Here is a 27900-nt window from a genome sequence, read left to right on the forward strand (position 1 = left end):
CTATTTGAAAATATGAGGCCAAACTGTCTGTCAGTAAGTGGACTTAAGAACTCCATGGCTCAAGAGTATAAAATTGCCGAAATTGAGTTGAGGAGTCCTGTAGCATTTGAGCTAGGTAGGCCAGAGGTCAAGGACACAGTCATCTTGATAGTGTAAACCATTCTTGGCCCATAACTGGATTACAATTTGGCACAAAACCTTCAAAATTAATATATTAAGTAAATATTTTGGGTTGGGTATTAAAGGGAGATTATAGGTACGTGATTAGTTATAATTAGTACAGAGTAATCTTTCTTGTTAAAGTTGGTTATACATGTACATGATTAAAATGATTGGGAAGGGAACCGAGTATTTCGGCACCGGTTTTACACATTGTCCTACCTTTGAGAATTCTTCTCTTGTTATCCGATAGGTCTCTAAAAAAACTCAATTCAATAAATTCTGCTTTTATAAAAATCGGTCAAATATTTAAGGTAAAAAGTGATTTTTATTATACCTTCAGATATGGCGAGTTTTGAAAATAATAGATCGTGTTAAATTGATATTACATTCTTTAAGGCCATAAACTTGGATAATACGAAAAGGATATTTTTATGTATGAGAAATTTTTCAACAGCAGTTGATATGCGCCACAATTTGCGCTCGTGTTCCCAGGTTTCTATGCAATGATCAATAGCATTTAAAATGAACTGCTATGTTTAAGTCTGACTCTAAACAAGTATCATTTCTTATGTTGACAAACTTCTAATTTCTTTGATATTACTGTTAGTCTTAAGCGATGACAGGGGCTTACTCTTAATTCAAGACGGAACTGAAAAGTACGTGAATAGATAAACGCGAGTTTGCCTAGTATTATGAATGATATAATATATTATAAGCCGTTATGTAATAGACAAGACCTCGAAAGTAAACTTTAAAATTAAGAAACTAAGAAGTTCATAACAGAGTCAATCATAAAGAAATACTTATATTACAAACCACTTGTTAGGAAATGCGTGTGGGTTATTGAGTCTATTGAGAGCATACGATATTTACAAAATTTTCTTCTACTTCCATAAATAAGTTCTTCTTTAGTTCTTGGCAATATCTTAATTTTTCCCAGTCAACTTATATCTTTTTGCTCATTCAAAGGTCGAAACGTTCATTATTAGTTCAATACTATATTACATTTATATTCGATTATTTTACGAAAGTTAAAAAAGAGAGCTTAAACAAGTCTTTAGCTACTTACTTAAATGCAAACCCCCCAATTCTTACAAAACGCTTTTTACCTTTTATGTCCTTAAATGTAATTTACAGACGTAAATTGGTCCAGCGCATGAGAACATAATTACCCTTTGGAAAGAAGTAATTTACGTATTTCGATTATAATGGACAAATATCGTATATGGTTAGAAATTAATGGCAAAGGTTCGCTTAAGTAAATCTACATTAAGGGCATCGATCCGGAACATATTTGTACATTTATATATTTATAGCTATTTCTCTGATGTCAAAGCATCGTTTTATATAATGTTGTTGACAATAGAGGCGAAGCAGTAGGTTTCCTTTTTCAGAAAGGAGAATCATATTTAGATAACGGCGTTTCTTTTTATACTCCAAATTTCGTAGAATTCAGATACAATTACATTCGGATTTTAAATACGATCTGATAATGTGTTAATTTTATCAACTACCAACGAACTGACCCTGGTAAATTTGGAGTGCATACTGATAAAAGAGACTAGAAGAATAGAGGATCTTCCAGTGTTCCAGTGATATAAAGGGTAAGAGGAACTCCTATATTTCGTTATCAAAATGGTTTGTCGATGGTACTTAAATATTATCAGTTTACTTTGAAAAGGCTTGTGGTGGCTAAAAATCAACGAAACGCCCTTTTTGCATTGAACGCAAAGAATTGTGATCGGAAATAACGATTTGTAATGTTTTCACATTTTTTTCCAAACTTTGAATATATTTGAAGTTAATTGTCATATAAATTTGACATTTTCCACACTAAATCGCCAATATATCTCACGTACAGGGCTTCCTCTTTTTTCTTTTCTTTTTTTTTTAAATATCCATCACAATGGACGAGTAAACCATGTTAACCCATTACTTCATGAGCATTTTGTGAAAAATGGCTGTTTTCATTGGAAAGTCTCCCGTTACCAGTTCAAATTGCTCTAATACTATAAAAACTGCTTCAACACTAATCAAACTTGGCACAAATGTTGACTGAACCATTGCCCTCAGGCTTAAATTTTCTGTTACCATGGCAACAAGGGAACATCTCAAAATTGCCAAAAATCACTATTTTGCGTTGATTTTTTCCATTAAAATTGATTGAGAAATGCTTTTCAGCGTTGGTTACACGTTACCTTATGATCAACCTGGGGTCATTTATGGCCTCTCACAAGTCCAAATTTTTTTTAAACAACATTTCTCAAACAGAAACAAGTGTTGGGGGCCTAAATAAGGCATTTTTCACCATGAGAGACAACAAAAAAAGGGGGGGGGGTGAAAAAGGCGTTAAAAGGCGTGTATATCGCGTAATGGGTTAAAGGCCGTAGATTTTGATATTATTAACATAATTTAAAAGACAAAGATAAAATGACTTGAATTTAACCATAATTATATACCTTCAATCCCTATTTCGTCAGAATATCCAGAATATCTATTGATGTTGATGATGCTGATGACCACCACGGCGATGGTGATGATGATGGTGGTGGTGGTGGTGATGTGATGATAATAATGATGATGATGATGATCGTATATAGGAGACCACTAGAATACATTTTTAAAGGACTTTTAACATAACTATCTTTTTTCTTTGAAACATGCGCGAACAAACGAAAGTCAAGATATACAAGTACTATATATCTTTTTCAACGCAGCATATAAATATTAATTCAAGGGCCTCGAGGACGATATTATTTATTTATTTATTTATTTATTTTACGATTACTCAACTACACAAATTAGGACATGTTTATCCCAGATTTACGATAAATCTTTAAAGTCATGTTATGAGACTTGAGCGTGACTTAAATAAACCGCAACTTTCATATTTAGGGATGACTGTAAGATATATAGTTTATTATTTAATAAAATAAGCTACAATTCTAATATAACACCCATATGGAATTAAAAGATAAGTACTAACGGTGGCGTTTTATTTTTAGTTCCGTTTTATTGAAATTTTAGTATTAAAAACACAGAGAAAAAGAAAATATTTTCCAATTAACATGGCCTATAAAAAGAAAATATTGCAGTCGGGCCTCTGTCAACGGTGTCACCGTTTTAACAACTAACTGTGACAATTTCAAGAAGGAAATGTCAACAGATCCGGCGAAATAAAATATGGTATAGAAAGATGTATAACAGACTTAGAGATTGTAATCTAACACTAAACAGACTCTGAAACCACGACATGTCAAGTTCTGTTACGATAGATCACGAGAAAGAACGAGATAGCTTAAACATGGTTCGTAGCGGTACTTCGGATGTGGCAGGTCTGGATAATTGAATATTTTTATAAATTTGTGATTTTATCGCGTGTTATATACCTTAACCATAACATGAAGGAAGAAAATGGAATATTTCGGTTTAGAAAGAAACTTTCTTGTTTACTGTGTGTGATAGGATAATTATTCATAAGGAAATTATGATTGCAAGTCAACACTGTTTTCTCACAGACGCTTGGGGTTTGGAGCTCAAAACGCCTTTAAAATCCAAATAAAATGCATATTTGTCAATCCCAGGACATGTACTGATCATATATATCAAAAAATCTTAATATATGCCGTTTTGAAAAAAAATCATATTTCAACATCTATAATTATTATAGAATGATGTTGAAATATGATTTTTTTTCAAAACGGCATATATTAAGATTTTTTGATATATATGATCAGTACATGTCCTGGGATTGACAAATATGCATTTTATTTGGATTTTAAAGGCGTTTTGAGCTCCAAACCCCAAGCGTCTGTGTGTTTTCTTTACTGTAATGTATTATAACTGATTATAATACAAGTTTTACGTGTACTTTTGAAATAAAAATAGGTCTGGTGTCTCATCCAGGAGATTGTCCTTCTGACACTTAGTGTCAACTTGTTCGTTGGTCAAATTTCTTCTTACCATTTTGGTTACAGCGATGCAAGTATATGGTATAAACATTAATTACCATATAAATGATATATTGCGAAACGGCCAACCCATAGTCTATTGATATATTGCGAAAGGGCCAACCCATAGTCTATTGCAATACATATTAGGTGGTGCGATAGCCCAGTTGGTTAGAGCACTGACTATCACTCCTGAGTTCGATCCTGGGATTTTTTAAAGACACTTTCAGTGTTTCCCACCTATTACCTAACTAGAGTTGTACAGGTAATCCTTGCATGTATCAGTGCTTTACACTGGGCAAGGGGTCTATTCAATAAGAGCTAGGGACCAGTTCGTGGATTCCCTTGTATCTCCTAGCTATCTCTCAATTCAATTCAATGTATACAATGTATACATGCTTTGTGTAATCGTAAACAATTTTGAAGCAGTAAAATATAGATGTAGATATTGTGCTACACTGATTATGATAAAAACTATAGCATATTAAAACTACTTCTTCATTTTAGAAATTGTAAAAGCACTATCAACTACGAAAAGCTTTAATAATTAATTCAAATAATATAATAGTAATGTTTAGAAATCTTATGAAATTGTACCAAACTTTTCTTTTACTTTAGCCATTTCTAGTATCCAATCAAACTCACCCTCTTTAACCACATTTTAATATAAGAATTTTACACAATGTGAATTAACAGTTGACTTTTCTGAAAAAATAAAACAGTGTGACATTATTGGCTCAGTTCTTTTAGTGCTGCTACATTAAAGAAAAACTTCAAGTTGGTATCATCTGTTTTAGATTAGTTCAACATAAAGTTTTTTACTCATTTAGTCTAATTATGTAAATGTATGATCAAACAGAGAGAAATATGAAAGGAAATATTGCGGAACAAGGGTTCTGTTATAATTGCCTGACGCTGAATCACAAAAAATACTGTATATCACAATATTGTTGCACCTCTACTTTTTATAGTCAGTAAACAGGTCATCAGGTCATCTTCAGTTTACTCATCTCCATATTTAATAATGATGTAGATGTTAAGGTTAAATCCTTCATTCCCTGTAGAATTGTACCGGTAATCTCTAAGGTGTTTTGGCCTTACAGTGAATAAGTCTGCTTGTCATTCAGGGATTTAGGATTTGAGTCTGACTGTGGTTAATCTTTATCATGCTGGAACTGAAAGTGAGAAGCCTTGATACAAAATAGAATACAATTAATTGGCATGATAAAATTTCAAACTCCTGAATTGTCTGTTCCCTGAATTTAATGAAAACTTAATTTTCAATAGCACCATTACCTTGATTACATGGTTACCTGCAAGAGTGTTCAGGATTTTGTTCAGCTGCATTATTTGCAGTCACTGTTAGATCTAAGAAAGTTTTTGCAACGGTGCATTGTATCTCTGCTTGTTGGCTCAGCAATTTCTACTTTGTAGAAGGTTTGAATTGAATGTTATTTAGATTTATGTACATATCTTTTTACACTCAACGCCTTAGTTTGAAATGGAACTTAATGTACAAGTGTTTATATCAGCGCAACATGTGATTTCATTCTGAAATCATGCCTACCTTTATTATTTGCAGCAGTAGCAATTATTTGAATTTAACAATGTCAGTAATTTTGCCTTATTGAATTACCAAAACAAAAATAACAATGATATTTGTTTTTAGCTCTTTAAATACACAAAGTCAAACAGTTACTGATTTGGTTCAATTCGTTTCTCTGAAATAGGATAAGACAATGCTTATCTAGAGCACTGCATATCCATAAATTACAATTTTCACTATTTAAGCTGCATCTCAAAATTGTTAAAACAAGATAAGATTCTTACACATTATGTGTAACATATAATTATTTAAAAGTATTTTACTGCTGAAAGAAAAATAAGGCCAAATAATTATACATCAGTTTCTGGTCTCCTTGTCTGCTCAGTATAACCTCAAGAAGGAATATGCCTAGTTCTTTGTTACTTGGTAGTGATATTGCACATGGTCAGGAGATGACCCCTGTATAATATTAGGTCATTAGGTGAAAGGTTAAGGTCACATTGACACTTGTAAAAATCCATGTATGATCAATAAATTTTTCTGGTTGTTTAAATTTTTAGTTAGGTGCTATCACATTTTAACATTTTATGTCTTACAATAGCACATTTTTTGGGCATGTTATGCACCAACACAGTCATGGAACTCTTGTTTTATGTGTAAAAAATATTTATTAAATTATTTGAAATGGTTGAATAATGGATGCTAGAAATGTATGTCTATTCTTCAATGTTAAATAAAAACAATTGCAATCAATTTGAAATACTTACTTGTCAATTAGGTGAAAATATTTTTTTAGGCATTTGGAATGCCTGGCATTACAAGAGTTAAAATTTGCCAAAAAGAAATGCTGATGAAAATTTTATAATACAGTGATCCCTAAAATGAAATGGATTCTAGTTACTCAGAAATATCAGATGTCATGACAATCTGTTCATCCTTAGATTACTATAACAATGGCCTTATATTGATAATGTTGTTTTATACATCAATTAGCTAACATATATTGGCAGTTGGTGTATGCCATAATTTATGATATATTTTTCTCATATACTGCTTCAAACCAGATGTCACTAAACTTCATCATATTCTTGTGAATTATAAATGTACTTTGATCTTTTATTAATAGAATGAAAAATACACACCTGAACAAAGGTAATATTTTTCTATAATAATTATCTAGGGGATGGCAGTCATATTATTATGAAATTTTATTTTTTTATTTTTTTATTCATTTTTTGATGATATTTAATTTTGTATAGTTTTGCTTTATTTTTTATATTCTAAGGTATATTGATTTTAAAGTTACTTTACAATTATATTCAGCATGTATATTAAATGTATAGCCCTATAATTTACTGTGGTTTAATAACAGGTATATGGATTTGATTTGTCCCAAGAGAAATGCCTTTAGATTAACCTTTTGATATTTTTAATGTATTAAAAACTTGATCAGAGATTTTATTTCTGATACTAAATATGGTCAGCTGAAGTATTTATTTAGCCTTTATGGTTTATTCTTTACAAGAATAATCAATATAAAAACTAAGATTATGACATTCTTTTCAGAATTGTACATTTATATACATGATTGTATGTAAATAAGCTTCTTCTTTTTAGCTCACCTGTCACAAAGTGACAGGGTGAGCTTTTGTGATCGCTTTTCTTCCGTCGTCCGTCCGTCGTCCGTCCGTCCGTCCATAAACTTTTGCTTTAAATGACATCTCCTCATTAACCACTGAGCCAATTTCATCCAAACTTCACAGGAATGTTCCTTTGCTGGTCACCTTTAAAAATTGTTCAAAGAATTTAATTCCATGCAGAACTCTGGTTGCCATGGCAACCGAAAGAAAAATCTTTAAATATCTTCTTTTAAAGAACCCAAAGAGCTACAGCTAAGATATTTGGCATGAAACATCTTCTAGTGAGTGTCTACCAAGTTTGTTCAAATAAAAGCCCTGGGGTCAAAATTGGCCCCGCCCCGGGGGGGTCATTGATTTTCCCTATATGCATAAAGTAAAAACTTAAAAAATCTTCTTTTAAAGAACCGTAAGAGCTAGAGCTAAGATATTAAGCATGAAACATCTTCTAGTGAATGTCTACCAAGTTTGTTCAAATAAAAGCCCTGGGGTCAAAATTGGCCCTGCCCCAGGGGGTCATTGATTTTCCCTATATGCATATAGTAAAAACTTAAAAAATCTTCTTTTAAAGAACCCAAAGAGCTAGAGCTAAGATATTAAGCATGAAACATCTTCTAGTGAGTGTCTACCAAGTTTGTTCAAATTAAAGCCCTGTGGTCAAAATTGGCCCCAACCCAGGGGGTCATTGATTTTCCCTATAACTTAAAAAATCTTCTTTTAAAGAACCATAAGAGCTAGAGCTTAGATATTTGGCATGAAACATCTTCTAGTGAATGTCTACCAAGTTTGTTCAAATAAAAGCCCTGGGGTCAAAATTGACCCCGCCCCAGGGGGTCATTGATTTTCCCTATATGCATATAGTAAAAACTTAAAAAATCTTCTTTAAAAGAACTCAAAGAGCTAGAGCTAAGATATTTAGCATGAAACATGTTCTAATGGGTGTCTACCAAGTATGTTCAAATAAAAGCCCTGGGGGGGTCATTGATTTTCCTTATATGTGTTTGGCAAAAACTTAAAAATCTTCTTTGAAAAAACCCAAATAGCTAGAGTTTAGATATTAAGCATGAAACATCTTTAAGTAAATATCTACAAAGTTTGTTCAAATAAAAGCCCGGGGGTCAAAACTGGCCCTGCCCCAGGGGTGTCATTGTTTTTTAACTATATGTGTATAGTAAAAACTTTAAAAATCTTCTTTTAAAAAACCAATGAGCTAGAACTTAGATGTTTAGCATGAAACATCTTCTTATGGGTGTCTACCAAGTCTGTTCAAATAAACAAATAAAAGCCCTTGGGTAAAATTGGGCCCGGGGGTGGGGGGGGGGGGCCTATATACAGGTGAGCGACCTCAGGGCCATCATGGCCCTCTTGTTTCTCTTTTTTTTAGCTCACCTGTCACAAAGTGACAGGGTGAGCTTTTGTGATCGCTTTTCGTCCGGCGTCCGTCCGTAAACTTTTGCTTTAAATGACATCTCCTCATTAACCACTGAGCCAATTTCATCCAAACTTCACAGGAATGTTCCATTGGTGGTCACCTTTAAAAATTGTTCAAAGAATTTAATTCCATGCAGAACTCTGGTTGCCATGGCAACCGAAAGAAAAATCTTTAAATATCTTCTTTTAAACAACCCTAAGAGCTAGAGCTAAGATATTTGGCATGAAACATCTTCTAGTGAGTGTCTACCAAGTTTGTTCAAATAAAAGCCCTGGGGTCAAAATTGGCCCCGCCCCAGGGGGTCATTGATTTTCCCTATATGCATATAGTAAAAATTTAAAAAAATCTTCTTTTAAAGAACCCAAAGAGCTAGAGCTAAGATATTTGGCATGAAACATCTTCTAGTGAGTGTCTACCAAGTTTGTTCAAATAAAAGCCCTGGGGTCAAAATTGGCCCCGCCCCGGGGGGTCATTGATTTTCCCTATATGCATATAGTAAAAACTTAAAAATCTTCTTTTTAAGAAGAGCTAGAGCTAAGATATTTGGCTTGAAACATCTTCTAGTGAGTGTCTACCAAGTTTGTTAAAAAAAAAGCCCTGGGGCCAAAATTGGCCCTGCCCCAGGGGGTCATTGATTTTCCCTATATGCATATAGTAAAAACTTAAAAAATCTTCTTTTAAAGAACCCAAAGAGCTAGAGCTAAAATATTTAGCATGAAACATGTTCTAATGGGTGTCTACCAAATTTGTTCAAATAAAAGCCCTGGGGTCAAAATTGGCCCCACCCCGGGGGGTCATTGATTTTCCCTATATGCATATAGTAAAAACTTAAAAAATCTTCTTTTAAAGAACCGTAAGAGCTAGAGCTTAGATATTAAGCATGAAACATCTTCTAGTGAATGTCTACCAAGTTTGTTCAAATAAAAGCCCTGGGGTCAAAATTGGCCCCGCCCCAGGGGGTCATTGATTTTCCCTATATGCATATAGTAAAAACTTAAAAAATCTTCTTTTAAAGAACCCAAAGAGCTAGAGCTAAGATATTAAGCATGAAACATCTTCTAGTGAGTGTCTACCAAGTTTGTTCAAATTAAAAGCCCTGTGGTCAAAATTGGCCCCACCCCGGGGGGTCATTGATTTTCCCTATAACTTAAAAAATCTTCTTTTAAAGAACCATAAGAGCTAGAGCTTAGATATTTGGCATGAAACATCTTCTAGTGAATGTCTACCAAGTTTGTTCAAATAAAAGCCCTGGGATCAAAATTGACCCCGCCCCAGGGGGTCATAGATTTTCCCTATATGCATATAGTAAAAACTTAAAAAATCTTCTTTTAAAGAACCCAAACAGCTAGAGCTAAGATATTTAGCATGAAACATCTTCTAATGAGTGTCTACCAAGTTTGTTCAAATAAAAGCCCTGGGGTCAAAATTGGCCCCGCCCCAGGGGGTCATTGATTTTCCCTATATGCATATAGTAAAAACTTAAAAAATCTTCTTTAAAAGAACTCAAAGAGCTAGAGCTAAGATATTTAGCATGAAACATGTTCTAATGGGTGTCTACCAAGTATGTTCAAATAAAAGCCCTGGGGGGGTCATTGATTTTCCTTATATGTGTTTGGCAAAAACTTAAAAATCTTCTTTGAAAAAACCCAAATAGCTAGAGTTTAGATATTAAGCATGAAACATCTTTAAGTAAATATCTACAAAGTTTGTTCAAATAAAAGCCCGGGGGTCAAAACTGGCCCTGCCCCAGGGGTGTCATTGTTTTTAACTATATGTGTATAGTAAAAACTTTAAAAATCTTCTTTTAAAAAACCCAATGAGCTAGAACTTAGATGTTTAGCATGAAACATCTTCTTATGGGTGTCTACCAAGTCTGTTCAAATAAACAAATAAAAGCCCTTGGGTAAAAATTGGCCCGGGGGTGGGGGGGGGGGCCTATATACAGGTGAGCGACCTCAGGGCCATCATGGCCCTCTTGTTTGTTTTTTGTTTTTTTTTTGGTTTTTTAGCTCACCTGTCACAAAGTGACAGGGTGAGCTTTTGTGATCGCTTTTCGTCCGGCGTCCGTCCGTAAACTTTTGCTTTAAATGACATCTCCTCATTAACCACTGAGCCAATTTCATCCAAACTTCACAGGAATGTTCCTTTGGTGGTCACCTTTAAAAATTGTTCAAAGAATTTAATTCCATGCAGAACTCTGGTTGCCATGGCAACCGAAAGAAAAATCTTTAAATATCTTCTTTTAAACAACCCTAAGAGCTAGAGCTTAGATATTTGGCATGAAACATCTTCTAGTGAGTGTCTACCAAGTTTGTTCAAATAAAAGCCCTGGGGTCAAAATTAGCCCCGCCCCAGGGGGTCATTGATTTTCCCTATATGCATATAGTAAAAACTTAAAAAATCTTCTTTTAAAGAACCCAAAGAGCTAGAGCTAAGATATTTGGCATGAAACATCTTCTAGTGAGTGTCTACCAAGTTTGTACAAATAAAAGCCCTGGGGTCAAAATTGGCCCCGCCCCGGGGGGTCATTGATTTTCCCTATATGCATATAGTAAAAACTTAAAAATCTTCTTTTTAAGAACCCAAAGAGCTAGAGCTAAGATATTTGGCTTGAAACATCTTCTAGTGAGTGTCTACCAAGTTTGTTAAAAAAAAAAAAAGCCCTGGGGTCAAAATTGGCCCGCCCCAGGGGGTCATTGATTTTCCCTATATGCATATAGTAAAAACTTAAAAAAATCTTCTTTTAAAGAACCCAAAGAGCTAGAGCTAAGATATTTGACATGAAACATCTTCTAGTGAGTGTCTGCCAAGTTTGTTCAAATAAAAGCCCTGGGGTCAAAATTGGCCCCGCCCCAGGGGGTCATTGATTTTCCCTATATGCATATAGTAAAAACTTAAAAAATCTTCTTTTAAAGAACCCAAAGAACTAGAGCTAAAATATTTAGCATGAAACATGTTCTAATGGGTGTCTACCAAATTTGTTCAAATAAAAGCCCTGGGGTCAAAATTGGCCCCGCCCCGGGGGTCATTGATTTTCCTTATATGTGTATGGCAAAAACTTAAAAATCTTCTTTGAAAAAACCCAAATAGCTAGAGTTTAGATATAAAGCATGAAACATCTTCTGATCAATGTCTACAAAGTTTGTTCAAATAAAAGCCCCGGGGTGAAAATTGGCCCCGCCCTAGGGGTCATTGATTTTCCTTTTTTGTGTATAGCAAAAACTTAAAAATCTTCTTTGAAAAAACCCAAATAGCTAGAGTTTAGATATTAAGCATGAAACATCTTTTAGTAAATATCTACAAAGTTTGTTTAAATAAAAGCCCAGGGGTCAAAACTGGCCCTGCCCCAGGGGTGTCATTGCTTTTAACTATATGTGTATAGTAAAAACTTAAAAAATCTTCTTTTAAAAACCCAATGAGCTAGAACTTAGATGTTTAGCATGAAACATCTTCTTATGGATGTCTACCAAGTCTGTTCAAATAAACAAATAAAAGCCCTTGGGTTAAAAATTGGCCCGGGAGGGTGGGGCTATATACAGGTGAGCGACCTCAGGGCCATCATGGCCCTCTTGTTTAAAATATCATATTGACTATGAATCAACTCTTCCCTGCTGAATTTGTATAAATTGATATAATTATGTTTATTTAGATTTTGAACTTTTCAGTTTTGATGTTAAAGGACATTTTCACCCTATCACCAGGGGCCGATTTAAGGTCCCATTCCTAACACTCTATTATAACCTCTTCTTTCCCCAATTCCAAAGAAATTTCTGCAGTCATTCTGAAAGGAGGTCTGTTTTGATGTTGTCCTTGAAAGAAATAACAGGTTATAAGGTCATACTTATGAATACAGCATGTAAAAGTTATGTTTAAGGTAGTTTTCTTAACATTTTGCAAGTTTTCAAATTTCCCAAAATGCCAAATTAATTAATTGCTCCCAGTTTAATGCAAGAGCCTTTACTCCTAGCATGGGTATAAGTATGAAAATAGTATAATGAAGGATATTAGTATGAAAATGGTAAAGGTATTAGTATGAAATGAAAAAGTAAAAGATATTAGTATGAAATGGTCAAGTAAAGGATATTAGTATGAAAATAGCAGAATAAAGGATATTAGTATGAAAATAGCAGAATAAAGGATATTAGTATGAAAATGGTAGGATAAAGGATATTAGTATGAAATGGTAGAATAAAGGATATAAGTATGAAATGGTAGAGTAAAGGATATTAGTATGAAATTGTAGAGTAAAAGATATTAGTATGAAAATGGTTGAAAAAAGTCCATTTGTTCAGAGTATGGCCAGGCTTATCAGTCTAAAAATGCTATTGCCATAGTTAATACTCATCATCTAGTTCATGTAAACCTTCTGCTGAAAAGATCATTTTATCAATAGAATCAGAAGGCACGCTGACTCAGATATTTTATTATGTTAATTTGAAAGTTGAGTAAAAATAGTGTTGTCAGCATAATATATTAGTTTGCAAAAAGCTTAAAACAGACATCTTTTACAAATTATGTTTTCATACAGTGTACTTCAATCAAATCTGAAGGCATATCTGACTCAAAGGGCCTGGTACAAAGATCCCATCACCATTAGCTGTCCATTAGTTTGGGTTTATTAAACATAAATACATTTTATAGTTAAAGCTAACTTTACAAATTTCTCTCTAGTCTTTTAAAAAGAACTTAAAAGATATAATTAAGATACTATCTTTTATACCTTAATGATAAATAGTTTTACAAAGTATATAAGAGAGTTTTTGCTTTTGCATTGAACTGTTTGAATAACATTAAAAAATATGAAAAATAGGAATATATAAGTTTTTTTTTGAATAAACCCTTTGAATGCTACATTTATTCTGTGATTGTACATTTTATGATTACATAAAATATTCTGTATAATACTACTTTAATAACTTATGTTGGGGTTGATAAACTTGAGCATGAGTACATTTCTTACATGATAAATATGGTTACCTTCCTAATATATGGTAAATGTGGTTACATTCCTTATACAAAATGTATGGTAGGTAAATATGGTTACCTTTGTTATTTGGTAGATATGGGTATCTTCCTTATGAAATAAATCTGGATACCTTCGGTATATGGTTAATATGGATACCTTCCTTATGTGATAAATATGGATACCTTCTTTATACATGTGTATAACACTATGGTTAATGTTTAAACATTCTCTACATGATAAATATGGATACTTTCCTTATAAGATATATATCAGTACCTTCCTTTTATGGTAAATATGGATATCTTTCTCATACAATTATTATGGATATCTTCATTGTATAATAAATGTGGATACCTTCCTTATAAGATGGTATGATTGCCTTCCTGATATGATGAATATGGATACCTTCCTGATATGATAAATATGGATACCTTCCTTTTATGATAAATATGGATACCTTCCTTATATGATGAATATGGATACCTTCCTTATATGATGAATATGGATACCTTCCTTTTATGATGAATATGGATACCTTCCTTATATGATAAATATGGATACCTTCCTTTTATGATGAATATGGATACCTTCCTTATATGATGAATATGGTTGTTTTCCTTATAAGATGGCTATGACTGTCTTTTATATGATGAACAATGGATGCCTTCCTGAAATGATGAATATGAATGGTTTCTATACATGATGTTAGCATGATGAGATACCATTAAAATACTTGAGGAGATACCATTATTACATGATGAGATACTATTATTACTTAAGGAGATACCATTATTACATGATGAGATACCATTATTACTTGAGTAGATACCATTATTACATGATGAGATACTATTATTACTTGAGGAGATACCATTATTACACGCTAAGATACCATTATTACTTGAGGAGATACCATTATTACTTGAGGAGATACCATTATTACTTGATGAGATTCCATTATTACTTGAGGAGATACCATTATAACTTGAGGAGATACCATTATTACTTGAGGAGATACCATTATTACTTGAGGAGATACCATTATTACTTGAGGAGATACCATTATTACTTGAGGAGATACCATTATTACTTGATGAGGTTCCATTATTACTTGAGGAGGTACCATTATAACTTGAGGAGAAACCATTATTCTGTGTTTAGGAATCTATCTCAAAGTGTTGATTAGCAATTGAGACAGTATTTTGGTTTTTGGCAAAGCTTCTTCGTCATTTGGTTTAGGTTTTAAAATTGTTATATAAATGAACTATTTTCTGAAGCCAGACATGTCATAAACATTATCAATTTATCTAGCATATTTTGAACAATTTAATGATGCTTCATTTAAAGTTTGTCACTTTTATATGCAGTGCAAAAATATTGAAATGTGCATTCTTGATATAACAGCTAAATTTTATATATTAACTCACTCTAGTTTTCTTTCATTCGTTTTAACGACAGTCTTTGAATTTAGAATTATACAACACACAGATTCAATTATAACACATAATTTGTTGGGACGTGAAAGTCTCATTTACATCAAAATTATAAACACATGTTGTTTGTGAACTTTTGAGATTTATTTTTGTTTTGAAATTTCTCATTTCTTGAAATTCATGCAATTACGAACTAGAACCCAAGTTTCTGGTGATTGTGTTTGTTTACAAAGCTATCTGAGGGCACATTGAATGATACACTTTCCTTTTATCAGTTTTTATTGAAATTATTCATGGGAACATTGAATCTGTGGCAATGTTTACTGATAAGATGTTATAGTATTATACTGGGGCCTGTCCTAGATATTTTGACTAGTTGTCATTATTTCTTCAGAGTTATACATTTGAGCCGTGTCATGACAAAACCAACATAATGGGTTTACGACCAGCATGGATCCAGACCAGCGGATGCGCAGGCTGGTCAGAATCCATGCTGGTCGCAAACCCATTACGTTGGTTTTGTCATGGCACGGCTCATTTTATCTTTGTATATCAGAATGTATGTAATTTTATTTTCATATTTTATTTAAATTAACCAGCTACGGCAATTATGTCAATAAAGAAATTACATAACTAACAGATTTATTCAAGCAGATGTTTAAATTTATGGCACATTCAATATTCAACTAAGGTCCAAAAGCCAAAAAACATAAGATACAAAATTCTGTCATAGATCAATAGGGCACACATAAAACAGGATTATATGTAAAAGCTGTTAAAATATACTCTCAAGAATTAAATCTAAAATAGATTTTTGTGTTATTTCTAGCCAGATTTGACTTATTAAAGTGATAAAAAGTACCGGTATTTAATTTTTATGTTGTTTTAGTTTATACAAATTTGTTTTAGTTTGATTATGTTGGAAGCTTTAAGTATGCTTGTTTTGTATTTTGATATTCCTTAACATTAAGAAGGTAAATCCATTACAAAAAATCCGCAATGTTAAGGCTAGATATTTTGCTCAATAGTATTTGATGTTTTAAAGGTGCCAGCAACAAGAACCAATATTAGCAATTTTTCAGGAGTATTGAATACTACATTTTAATTGGAATTTTAAACACTGCTAAATAATTCTCTACAAAATACTTCACTTCACAATCCTGAAAATATGCTGAGTAGACAGACATCTGCTCATATGTTGAGAATTTTATTTTGCAGTTTACATGTATGCATCACAATTTAGTCTTGTACTTCAAATTTCTACATTGTTACTGGCATGGAAGTGCAGGTCAAGGTCTGGCTCTTTACTGATTTTTGAAAAACAAGTTAACATGTGTGCAAGCATAAGAGCCTCACTTTCACATTAATATTCTAAATTGTATAACAGGTGTCTGTAATAAAATATAACTAATATGCCTTAAAGGAGAAAAATATTCACAGATATATCATTAAACTAAAGTTTCACTGTAATGTTTGTCTATTGACAATAATATAGTCCAAGGAACTTTACTGTTGCTTAAAACATAAAATTTGAATTTCTCATGTAAATTATCTCCAGGGCCACTTAAACAGAAAAAAAATTTAATTAAGAAATATACTCAGAATTAAATTTAAAATGATATTTTTGAGCGACTCTAAGCCTGGTTTGAGTTAAAAGTGTTTTAAATGCATTTCATTTTTTGATTATTTTTTCTTTAAACATGAAATGAGCAAGTGATATCAAATTTTGCACAAGTTATTAGTTTATAGAGAATTTATCTTGCTGACGATATATTGAGTATAAGAGAGAGTTATATGAGTTATAAGAGTAATATGTTAGTTTGAATGTGTAAGAAGCTATAAGCTTATAGAAACAAACAAATACATTATTGGTCCACACCTACACAAATGGTTTATAATTCTCAAAAAAAAAATATTCTCAGATTGGTCATGTCAAAAAGTCCTTTGTGGAGTACCTTTAATATTGATATACTATAGTAAGGTACATGTATCCCTAGAAATATTAGAAATTATATTATATCAATGATGAAATCTGTCATGTTGGTAACCATCTGTTATCTTCATTCATTTTGAGTCAATAACTTACGTACATACTGTCTGTTATATACAATCACTTATCTATTATACTTCAAACAGCAGTGTCTAGCTTCTCTATTGACTTTATCATGCCTATTGCAGGCTCAGTGCAATAGTGTCTTAACTTAATTTTTCAACATGATTCAATTACAATATTGGTGTATTGAACCTGTCCAGTGTTAAATAGTTCTATAGAAAAGAGGTGGCTTATATTATTTTATACATTTAATTAATATGTCTTGCCTTTAGGCAATGTTATAAATCAATAAAGTAAATGTTTGATGTATATAATATGAATTGTCAGTTTTGCTGTGGCTAATTTCATAATGGGAACAGTTATAGTCAGAGACCTTAGGTTTGTAAGGTCTGTCTATATCAACGGTGTGGCACATCTTTTTCAGCTATAATATGGTTTTAAGTATAATGTTCAATCCCTATAATTACATGATATATTAAGTAATACAGATTATTTGCGGAAAAAATGGAAGTTATATGTTGAACTATATAAATTTACAGCAGTCATTATGTAATTTAGATAGTAAAATGTCAGGATTATCCATTGAAAAAATTTGACATTACAAATGTACAGCACTATAATAAACCACCCACTACTGGATGTATAATAGAGATACTGGTTACATTTTGTGAAAAATATAGATATTTAGTACTGATGCAGTATCCAGGGTTACTGGGTTATAATTCCAAAATGCCAACTTCATAACTGAATGAAATGCCACATTCACAATAAAAAAAAATCTTTGAATACTGCCAGTGTAACAACCAAATTTTTAAGTATACTTAGCAGTGCCACCTTGAATATTCCACGTTATTTATCACTTCTTTCTCAGAATATATACATGTACAATTGTTTCAATTTACAATGTACGCAAAGCATTTAAGTTGTTCTGACAAAATAGGATTAGGTTGGAACACAAAGTGTCTTCTGAAATTCTTCTTATTTGTCTTTTACAAATAAAAAAGGTCCCTTTAAAATTAAGGGGAAAAAATTTAATTATGTTATTTTGTTATGTTTTTTGTTGTCTTTTTTTGTGTCGCCTTGAAAAAGGCGACATATAGGGTTAACTTTTGTCGGTGTCGGCGTCCCCTTAATTTTGTCCGGAGCATAAGTCAATCATTATAAGTCGGATTGACTTCAAACTTGGTATGTATGCTTCTTATAATGACGCGAAGTGCAGTGCACAAGAACCGGTACTCTGCACTTCTTAATTTTTGAGTTATTGCCCTTTGTTAATTTTCATACTTTATTTTTGTCTAGGCCATTTCTCCTTATGTATAAAAGCTATGGACTTGAAACTTCATAGGATGATAGATCTCATTAAGAAGAAGTGCAGTGCACAAGAACCGGTACTCTGCATTTCTTATTTTTTGAGTTATTGCCCTTTGTTAATTTTCATACTTTATTTTTGTCCAAGCCATTTCTCCTTAAGTATAAAAGCTATGGACTTGAAACTTCATAGGATGATAGATCTCGTTAAGAAGAAGTGCAGTGCTCAAGAACAGGTACTCTGCATTTCTTATTTTTTGAGTTATTGCCCTTTGTTAATTTTCATACTTTATTTTTGTCCGGGCCATTTCTCCTAAAGTATAAAAGCTATGGTCTTTAAACTTCATAGGATGATAGATATCATTAAGAAAAAGTGCAATGTACAAGAACTGGTACTCTGCATTTCTTATTTTTGAGTTATTATCCTTTATTAATTTTCATACTTTATTTTTGTCAAGGCCATTAATTTTCATACTTTATTTTTGTCAAGGCCATTTCTCATAAATTATAAAAGCTATAGACTTGAAACTTCATAGGATGATAGATCTTATTGATAGCACAGAAACTGCTGCTCTGCATTTCTTATTTTTTGAGTTATTGCCCTTTTTTAATTTTCATATTTCATTTTTGTCCTGGCCATTTCTCCTAAACTATATTGTTCACAAGGTGACACATCCGACTCACAGAGTTCTAGTTTCCTTTTAATGTTGTTCAAAATTAAGACCTTTTTTTTGAAATACTAAATTGTTGTCAAGTGAAGAAGTTTAAGCATATTGTTTGACACTATCCTAATAAAATCGTTATTACTATAATGTGTAAAAATGTGTAAAAATAGTCTATATTCTATTAAGTAATAGGGAAGAAAATGTAAATATTGACATTATTGACAAATTTCTAAAACCTTTAAAAACAAACACTTTTCCTAAGTTTTTTCTAGTTTTCTTGAGTTGATAGAAGTTTTCAGTTTAAGACATAAATGACTTATCAATTATGAAAATAATTTTCTTACGTTATTGATTATCTTTTCTTGGGAACTTAACTTTTATTATGAATTTTGCATGTGTATGTTTTTTTTTTTCTTTTTAAAGTAACAGAAAGACCATGTATCATCTCTCATGTTACATTGATTTTGGTTAATATATTTAGAATAGTCTTATATTACATTTACTTATGGTTTTATGGTTGTAGTTAAGTTAATTGTATTATTTTGTTGTTATATTAAAGGCCCATTATGCCTCAGAAATGCTGTCATTTTTATTTCACAAAAACTGATCTTGTTACACTATATAAAACATACTCATTTGCCACATAGATATCAGTATTTTGTACGAGTACATTTTGCTACAGTTGTACCTTTACGACACATTACTGCACATTCAGCGCTACCTTCTTTAGCACATGCTCTAAATCCATTAGTAAAACATTATTTAACACATGTTTGACATTTCTAAAGACTTGCATAAATACAGATTTTTTAGACATAATGTGCTTTTAAATTATCTATTAAATCAAATCTGATATACTTGATGCTTTTAATATTTTCTACTTATATTTATTTTTGTGTGTAAACTGTGCATATGATAATTTTAATAGTATTGAAAAATGGAAATAAACTGATGCTAGTAACTTTAACGTACTTTACATTTATATTTTAGCTCATCTGATCATTTTTTTTTATTTTGACATGAGCTTTTGTTCCTCTTGTGTCATCTGTCATGAGTTATACTCAATTTCTTTAAAACTACAAGATGAATAGATATTAACAAATCTTCACATGAATGATCCTGAAAGTGCACTCTACAAAATTTATGTAATTGGTTTCAGTCACAGATGCTAAAAATAGACATAAAAATGAAACAATGTCTAGAGCTCAGATATTTGACATTGTAGTCCCTGGGTCAAGAATGACTTTACCTCAGAGCTTAGATATTAAGCATCATGTTGTGGACTTCTACCTGAAAAAGTTATAGACTTTAATGGATCTCACTTTAATGGATTTCATTTGAGCAATCTAGGGCTATCATGGCCCTCTTGTTATAAGAATTTTTAACTACATGTATAAATTAACTATGATATAATCATTTTGTTTTTTATAGGTGCTCCATACATGTTGAAATATCTCAGTTTAATCGCTCTCACAGCACAAAATGCCATGGTCATTTTGGTCATGCGCTATGTGCGTACGAGAGGCGGTGAAATGTTCATGGCAACGTCAGCCGTTGTGATGTCAGAGGTGCTGAAATTTACTTCATGTCTTCTCATAATATTCTACCAGCAAGGCAGCGTGAGACGATGGATACATCACCTACATGAGAATATAATAATGCAGCCTGGTTTGTTAATTTGTTTCCTTATATAATTACAATTAAGTGATTAATCATAATGCTTGTAAATATAAAATTCATATCATCTTCACAGCAACATCATTTTCCTCGTTACTTACGGTATGTCTGTATCATTTTAATTATCCTTGTGTTCAACAGTATATTTATTAATATAGCCTTTTGTTTATAAATATAAATATATGAAATTTAACCATTTAGTAAGGTATAATAAGTTCACCCATTCAATAAAACTTGATGTGAATAGCAGCATAGCCTTTGCCACCAGTATAGAGATTTGCTGCTGGGATTCTATCTCATGAAGAATCTTGGTGGCTTGGTGACTTCAGGAAGGTGATCACTTCTACTGAACATGCTTATAGGAAATGTTAGTTTGTTCATTCTACTTGTTGGGTTAGAGGAGGGTCATTATATTAACCCAGCATGCATAGGAAATGATTGTGGTTCTACCTAAGGGTCAAAAAAATATAAAAGTGTTTTAAGCCCTATATGTCCTTGTGAAAGTCAGCTTCAGTTAAGCTGTTAAAGTTTTACAGTACATGCATTGCCATTGTCACTTAAAGGAGTCTGAAGTAGAATGCTGTTTAACTGCAATTTTTTTTTTTACTATTCTGCAAATAATTCGAGCTAATGCATAATTGCCGGGCCTTTTATTCGTGCAATAGTTTCAAAGTCTAGATCTTGAAATAATACACCTCCTCTTGATATGCTAAGGTTCAAATCCTTACGATTTCTTTCTGCAAAATAGTTCACTAGAAATGGTTAAGGTTTGTATGAGTGTACCCCAAAATACTGAGGTTGAGCTTAGAAACTTCACACACTGGGACACATGTTGAATTATAATCTGATTCTACAATAGTGAAAATTCTGGTAAAGTTGCATAATGTATCTATACATTTTCAAATTCCCCATTTCCATATTAAATGAAGAAAAAAGAAAAGAAATTATATTCATAATCACATTTATTACCTGTAATAGTTAAGGCTAATTGAGGTAAATTGATGACTTATATACATACATACTAATATCATCTCCTTGGCATTATTGAATAAATTGATTACATAAAAGCATAGATCAGTTCTCATCGTTATACCCTAATTTAGTAAAATATATTCAAACTAGATGGTACAAGTTTTCAAATATATAACAAATGTCATTTCATGGTTTGATAAATAATAAAAGTAGAGAAAATAAGTTTCCCATGAAAATAATTACATTTGATCATTACTTGAAAGTTTAGACAGTTTATTAATGTTCACACATTAGAGTATTTCATTTTTACTATGTTAAATGTCCTTTTAAGGCAAATTTGAATTTAATTACTGGTAGACAAATTTGAAATAATTTTTGAACAAAAAGAAAATCGTCTTGTTAGTCATTTACAAGAACAAAACTTATTTTCTATAATTCAGTCTTGTTAAATTGCTATCAGGCCTATATTGGCTTTACAACAGGTGAGCTTTTGGTCCCAATTTCACTAATGTAGTAAGTACTTCTAAATTGCAAAATAAAAATCTGTATATGGGATTGTTTAAAAGTGATACAAACAAATTATCATGTCAGTGATATCATGATAAAGTGATACAAAGTTCGTGTTAAAGGGAGCAAACTCTTAATTGAAATTGAAGCCATGTACCTGTACATTTGTTGAATAAAGGGGATAGTTTCTAATGCTTGTTTTAAATTTTGCAACCAGAATTGTAACTTAAGAATGTTTTTTGTTCTTGTAAAAAAAGATAATTATACTCATTATAATGACTTATTTTAATGTTATGTTTCAGGTGACTGCCTTAAAATATCCGTGCCATCTCTTGTATACACATTACAGAATAATCTGCTATATATAGCCCTGTCTAACCTTGATGCTGCCACATTTCAGGTAAGAACACAACTTTATTCAATAATTAATGGCTGTCTACGCAACCTGTTTTGAATAAATGGATAGCTGATATTCGCCAGTCGCATCGTGCGTCTGTATCAGGTCCATGTGTCGTACAACCCCTTTTGACACAAAAGCTCGATCTGACCAACATAGAGGTCTGAAATAACTACATACCTAGATTAAATGTGGAGGTTTTTCATGACTAGAAGATGACCCCTTTTGATCTTGGGGTCAGTCTATCAATGTTCAAGCTTGTCTGATCAGGCATTTTTGTGTCGCCTCATTGGAGTGTGGTTCACATATAAGGAATTTACTGTCGTCTTCTGTCATCTGTCTGCTGTCCGTCACAATTGGTCGGACTACTCTCATAAGACTACTTGGTGACTTTCATCCAAACTTATCTCAGGAATGATCAGTACAATATAATATGTCAGTTTTCGGTCTGATTTCAGTTAGGCTTATTTATTTTAGTTGTCGGCTCTTTCTTATCATATGCAATTTCATGACTTACAGGATTCTGTAGTCAATCTTGCGCTATTGCACGGTTTTCTGTGATATTTTTGGCTGATTACCCTTTGTAAAGTTTTTTTTCGTGTGTGCAGATACGCAAGTGCTGACTTCCTCATAACTATGGTGAATTATCAAATTTCAGGAAGCAGACATCAAGTTTGCATCCGTCTCCGCTTCACAAAATTTGTCCAACGATAAATTGGCCATCATGAGGCGACACATGTGATTACTGATCGCTCTTGTTTAGAGAATGCTTAGGCCTACTGCACTAAGATTTCATAGGAAGGTTGGTTATGACTTGTAGATGACCCCTTCATTCTGTCATGGTCAAGGTCCTGACAAATATAAAATCATCTAGCAATAACCAGAAAATACTTTTGTCGGCAGTTCCCTGGTATTAAGGTTGATCATTTATAAGTATATGATCACTATTGATTTTGAGGTCAGTCAGTCAAAGGTCAAGGAATTCTTCTCTGTCAGAAAGCTGAGGTTAAAGTTTATATACTTTGAAATTGTCATTCAACTGTGATTATCACTGATATAAGTAAAATATAAACTTATTTGTGTGGATTTAAATTCCAGTTGTAAAATATTAAAATCCAGGTAGATATTTTAAGTACTAGTATCTTTTCATTTACAGTATAGAAGCTGTATTGCATGGAAATATCATCATGAAGTTATTATTAGTACAATGTACTGTTATTAAGTTTTAAACCAATTCTACTTGCAGGTGACATACCAGTTAAAGATTCTGACAACAGCTATTTTCTCTGTGATCATGTTACGAAAGTCTCTTTCTAGTGTACAGTGGGTGTCTCTAGTCATTTTGTTCCTGGGTATTTCCATTGTGCAGATGCAACCGGAAAATGCCGGTCAGAGTCAGACTGTCCGAGAACAACGACCTCTGTTGGGACTTTTTGCAGTTTTTATATCTTGTCTGATGTCCGGCTTTGCTGGTGTTTATTTTGAAAAGATTCTAAAGGGAACGAAACAATCAGTATGGTTACGAAATGTTCAGTTAGGTGTTTTAGGCTCAGTGATAGGAATGATCACCATGGAAATAAAAGAGGGAGAGAAGTTGCGGGAGCTGGGATTTTTTTACGGCTATGACAGTCTAGTATGGTTGGTTATTATTCTACAATCACTAGGCGGTTTACTTGTAGCTGTGGTAGTCAAATATGCTGACAATATTCTGAAAGGATTTGCTGCCTCATTAGCAATAGTCGTGTCTTGTTTAGTGTCTGTGTTTTTCTTTGACTTTAAAATGTCCGCTCAGTTCATGCTTGGCGCAGGGTTTGTAATGGTGTCAATATATCTGTACGGTAAATATGTCCCACCGCCAACAGCAATAAAAAAGTCTGACGATGTTCAGAATGGTAAAGTGCGTGCAATATGAGAATCTGAATGGACATCAAAATAAAAATCTAGTTGTTCTAAAAATAGATTATATAAATTTTGGAAAGCTTTATTATGATATATGCTCTGTAAAGTTTTTACCTTTTAACTATCTGTCCAAAGAGTTATTTTTTGCGTGTGAATCTTATTCATTTGTTTTGTTATGAATTTTGTTTAGATAATTTAGTGCTTTATGACATGTATATTTTCTTACATGTGAATCAAACAATTGACAGCTTTAAAAGGAGTTCTCAGCTTTATTTTTTTATTTTTTTTAAAAAAAATTTTTTTGTCTTGTCTCTTCTCAAGGAAACCGGTTTTATTTTATCATATCGTTTATTGCATATTGTCTTTAAGGAAGATTTACAGTATTGTAGAGCTGTCATTGATGGAAAATTTTGTATCGATATATCGAGAGACAAATATTGATGATACATTGATACATTGAAAGTAGATACACAGAAAAACATTTATATATGTGTTATAAATTGGTTCATGGTGTTATGCATGCTTGTATTACACATTACAAATATTACATACTAAAAGAAAGTTTGCTTCTACGGTTTTTCTTGTCACTGACATTTGAGAGTTTAAAGTTCAAGTCAGCCAAGAAAACTGGAAAAAAGTGACTTCTCTTATATGCCAAAATAGAGAGCTATATTAAGTAACAGAAATAATTTTTGTTAGCTTGTATCGATATGTGAAAGTGTGTATCGATATTGTATCAGATGATGAATATCGATGATATATCGATATCGCGATATTCAATGACAGCCCTACAGTATTGGGTGTATATTTGTCATAAATATTCAGTGAGTAAATGCCTGCCAAAATTTCAGTATATGATCTGTAGAAATACTGTTTATCTAAAAGAAGTTTTTAATCCTTTTGAAAAATGATCTTGTTTCTAAATATTTCACTCTTATATCTTAAAATTCAATGTTTTTTCTGCTGTCATATAATTTTATAAGTTAATTCAAAAACCAATGATGAACTGAAAATTTTGAAGAAAAAAAGAAAAGACACTTCATCTGAAAACTTTCCTTCTTTTTCATTTTTGTTTTGTTAAACAGCTTTTTATTATCAGTATTATTGTTAATACTTGTCTAGAATTTTTATTTTCATTATCTATGTGTGGTAAATAAAGACATGTCAAGGTTATGCAAAATAACAAAAAAACTATCACACAGACCTATTTTGATAATATAATTTGTAAGATGTGTTACTTTGTAACAATTGACATGCTGCATTTTAAAGATAATCTGACGTAAAATCTCTGCTTGGGTGAACATTACAAAGCTTATTTTAACCTTTACCAGGCTATATCTCTTAAATGGACTGGTCCCTCTTTCAATCTGAAATAAAAACATCATCAGTTTTATGGAATATTTCAAAATATGTACTGATTGAATATATTTCAAAATATGTACTGATTGAATAGTGCAAAGTGCAGACCATGATCAGATGGCATGGATGTGCTGACTGATGTTGGTCTGCACTGTTGGTGTGGGTGGAATCTGCTGCAGCCAGTTAATGATAGTTGTTTCTAAATTAAACACCATTTTGTTTGTGAATGTCTAGGTTCTGCTTTAAGTCTAAACAGGCTAAACAGACAGTTGCTGACATTTGCCAGTACCATCCATGAACAGGCTCAATTAAACCATGCCAGGAAAATGTTTAGTTTTGCCAAGATCTGTTTTTAAAATAAAACTTTGAAAAATGAAAATGCCATGTCACTGCATTTAAAACAACACTCAATAGTAGGAAGAAAAATAGATTTTTTTCACAAATTCAATCTTGTTTGATTTTGCCATCTTGGCATTGTAAAGGTTTCCAAATGATCTATTTAGTTAGCTGCCTGCTATTTAGGGTATTTATTATGAAGTTAATACTGGAAATTTATAAAATGTCAGTAATACAGTGTTTGAGTGACAAAAACCAAACCAAAAATAAAAAACCTGGTAAACGAAAATGTGATCAAAATTTTTGAAAATATGACAATGTTCTTTTTTGAATGGGGGAATAAAATGAATGATTCAATGTTACATTGTATTAACAAGTTGAAAGGAATATGTAGAAAAAAGTTTGTTATTGTTAAATGAATGTCTGTCTGCCCATTCAAGTACATGTACATGATAATTTATATTTCAAAGTTTTTGATAATGTGTTTATTTAGCTCCCCAAAATTATTTTGCTGCTCAAGCATTTTGCTGCTGATTTGATTCTTTTGTTTGCCCTGTCACACTAAACGTTGTATGATAAGTTGAAATAAAACTGCTAGTTTTTCTAGATTTTAATTTTTACCATTTACCATTTACCATTACTTGGTAATATAGAAAAAATAGTTTTCAAAATGATTGAAATTCAGTAGAGTGATAGAATAATAATAATAATGATGATACTGTGTGGGTGGGGATGTTTAAATCGCTTTATAGTATGATTAGATATTGTTTGAGAAAAAAAATGCTAGCCTTCTATGTCACTGTCAGAACAATTTTATTTTTAAAACTTCAATATAAATTGACAAAACCAACGTTATGCTTTTGCTACCATCATGGATCCGCGCAGTCTGATCAGGTTCCATGCTGTTCACTTACAAACCCTATTACAAGAAAGGAAACTGATAGCGGACAGCATGGATCCTGATCAGACTGAGCAGATGCGCAGGCTGGTCTGGATCCATGCTGGTCGCAAACGCATAACGTTGGTTTTGTCGTGACGCGGCTCATATATCTTTATAATAGTTAATAGTATAATATAAATTGTGAAATAATTTATTTCTAAGATAGCTTGAAAATCTTATATGGGGGCTGGGGTTGTATTAGAAAACAGCAAAGTTAGCAAATATTTAAATGCTTTACTAGTCTTATTAGGTTAATAACATTAATAACCACATATTTGAAGAATGTCACCAATTCTTAAAACAGAGATATAAGACATATTTTGTACAGATGACCAAGTGCCAGTATTGGATATACAATCATTTCAAACAGCTTTATCTTATATATTTTGCTTTATTTCTGTTACTGTGTTCACAGCGCATTCTTAAATCAAAGTCCTTGTTATTAAGTTAATACGTAATATTATCTTGTATAAAAATATTTGAATATACATCTATATATATACTGTTACATGCAGTGTTTGTATTTTACAGTTATTATACAAAATACTAACTGATTGAAATGAAAATACATATTGTGCCAGAATAAGTTCCTTTAGCTTCATTACTTTTTAATATGATTGAATATAGAGTAAAAATGAGATAATGTTCATAAGAACAGAGT

At 32.1% G+C, this 27900-nt stretch overlaps 1 protein-coding gene across 3 annotated transcripts; it reads left to right on the forward strand.

The window, feature by feature from the left end:
- Positions 1 to 1513: 1513 nt before the first annotated feature.
- On the forward strand, positions 1514 to 26926 carry LOC132717795 (UDP-galactose translocator-like). Of its 3 annotated transcripts, none has more exons than XM_060701357.1 (4): positions 1514 to 1766; positions 20584 to 20820; positions 22611 to 22708; positions 23952 to 26926. In XM_060701357.1, the coding sequence occupies exons 2-4, from the start codon at positions 20595 to 20597 to the stop codon at positions 24615 to 24617; spliced, it is 990 nt and encodes a 329-aa protein (XP_060557340.1). In that variant the 5' UTR covers positions 1514 to 1766; positions 20584 to 20594; the 3' UTR covers positions 24618 to 26926. The 3 variants fall into 3 exon arrangements, with proteins under 3 accessions (XP_060557340.1, XP_060557338.1, XP_060557339.1); XM_060701355.1 differs by lacking the exon at positions 1514 to 1766 and adding an exon at positions 3261 to 3497; XM_060701356.1 differs by lacking the exon at positions 1514 to 1766 and adding an exon at positions 6701 to 6810.
- The last annotated feature ends 974 nt before the right edge of the window (positions 26927 to 27900 follow it).

The sequence above is a fragment of the Ruditapes philippinarum genome, unplaced genomic scaffold (assembly GCF_026571515.1).
Source record: "Ruditapes philippinarum isolate M1 unplaced genomic scaffold, ASM2657151v2 ctg4513_1_1_1_1, whole genome shotgun sequence".
Lineage (NCBI taxonomy): Eukaryota > Metazoa > Mollusca > Bivalvia > Venerida > Veneridae > Ruditapes > Ruditapes philippinarum.

Coding starts and splice junctions, on each gene's coding strand:
- LOC132717795 (XM_060701355.1), top strand. CDS start 3,416: ATGTCAAGTTCTGTTACGATAGATCACGAGAAAGAACGAGATAGCTTA. Junction 3,498..20,583: donor CGGTACTTCGGATGTGGCAG/GTCTGGATAATT, acceptor TGTTTTTTATAG/GTGCTCCATACATGTTGAAA. Junction 22,709..23,951: donor TTGATGCTGCCACATTTCAG/GTAAGAACACAA, acceptor TTCTACTTGCAG/GTGACATACCAGTTAAAGAT.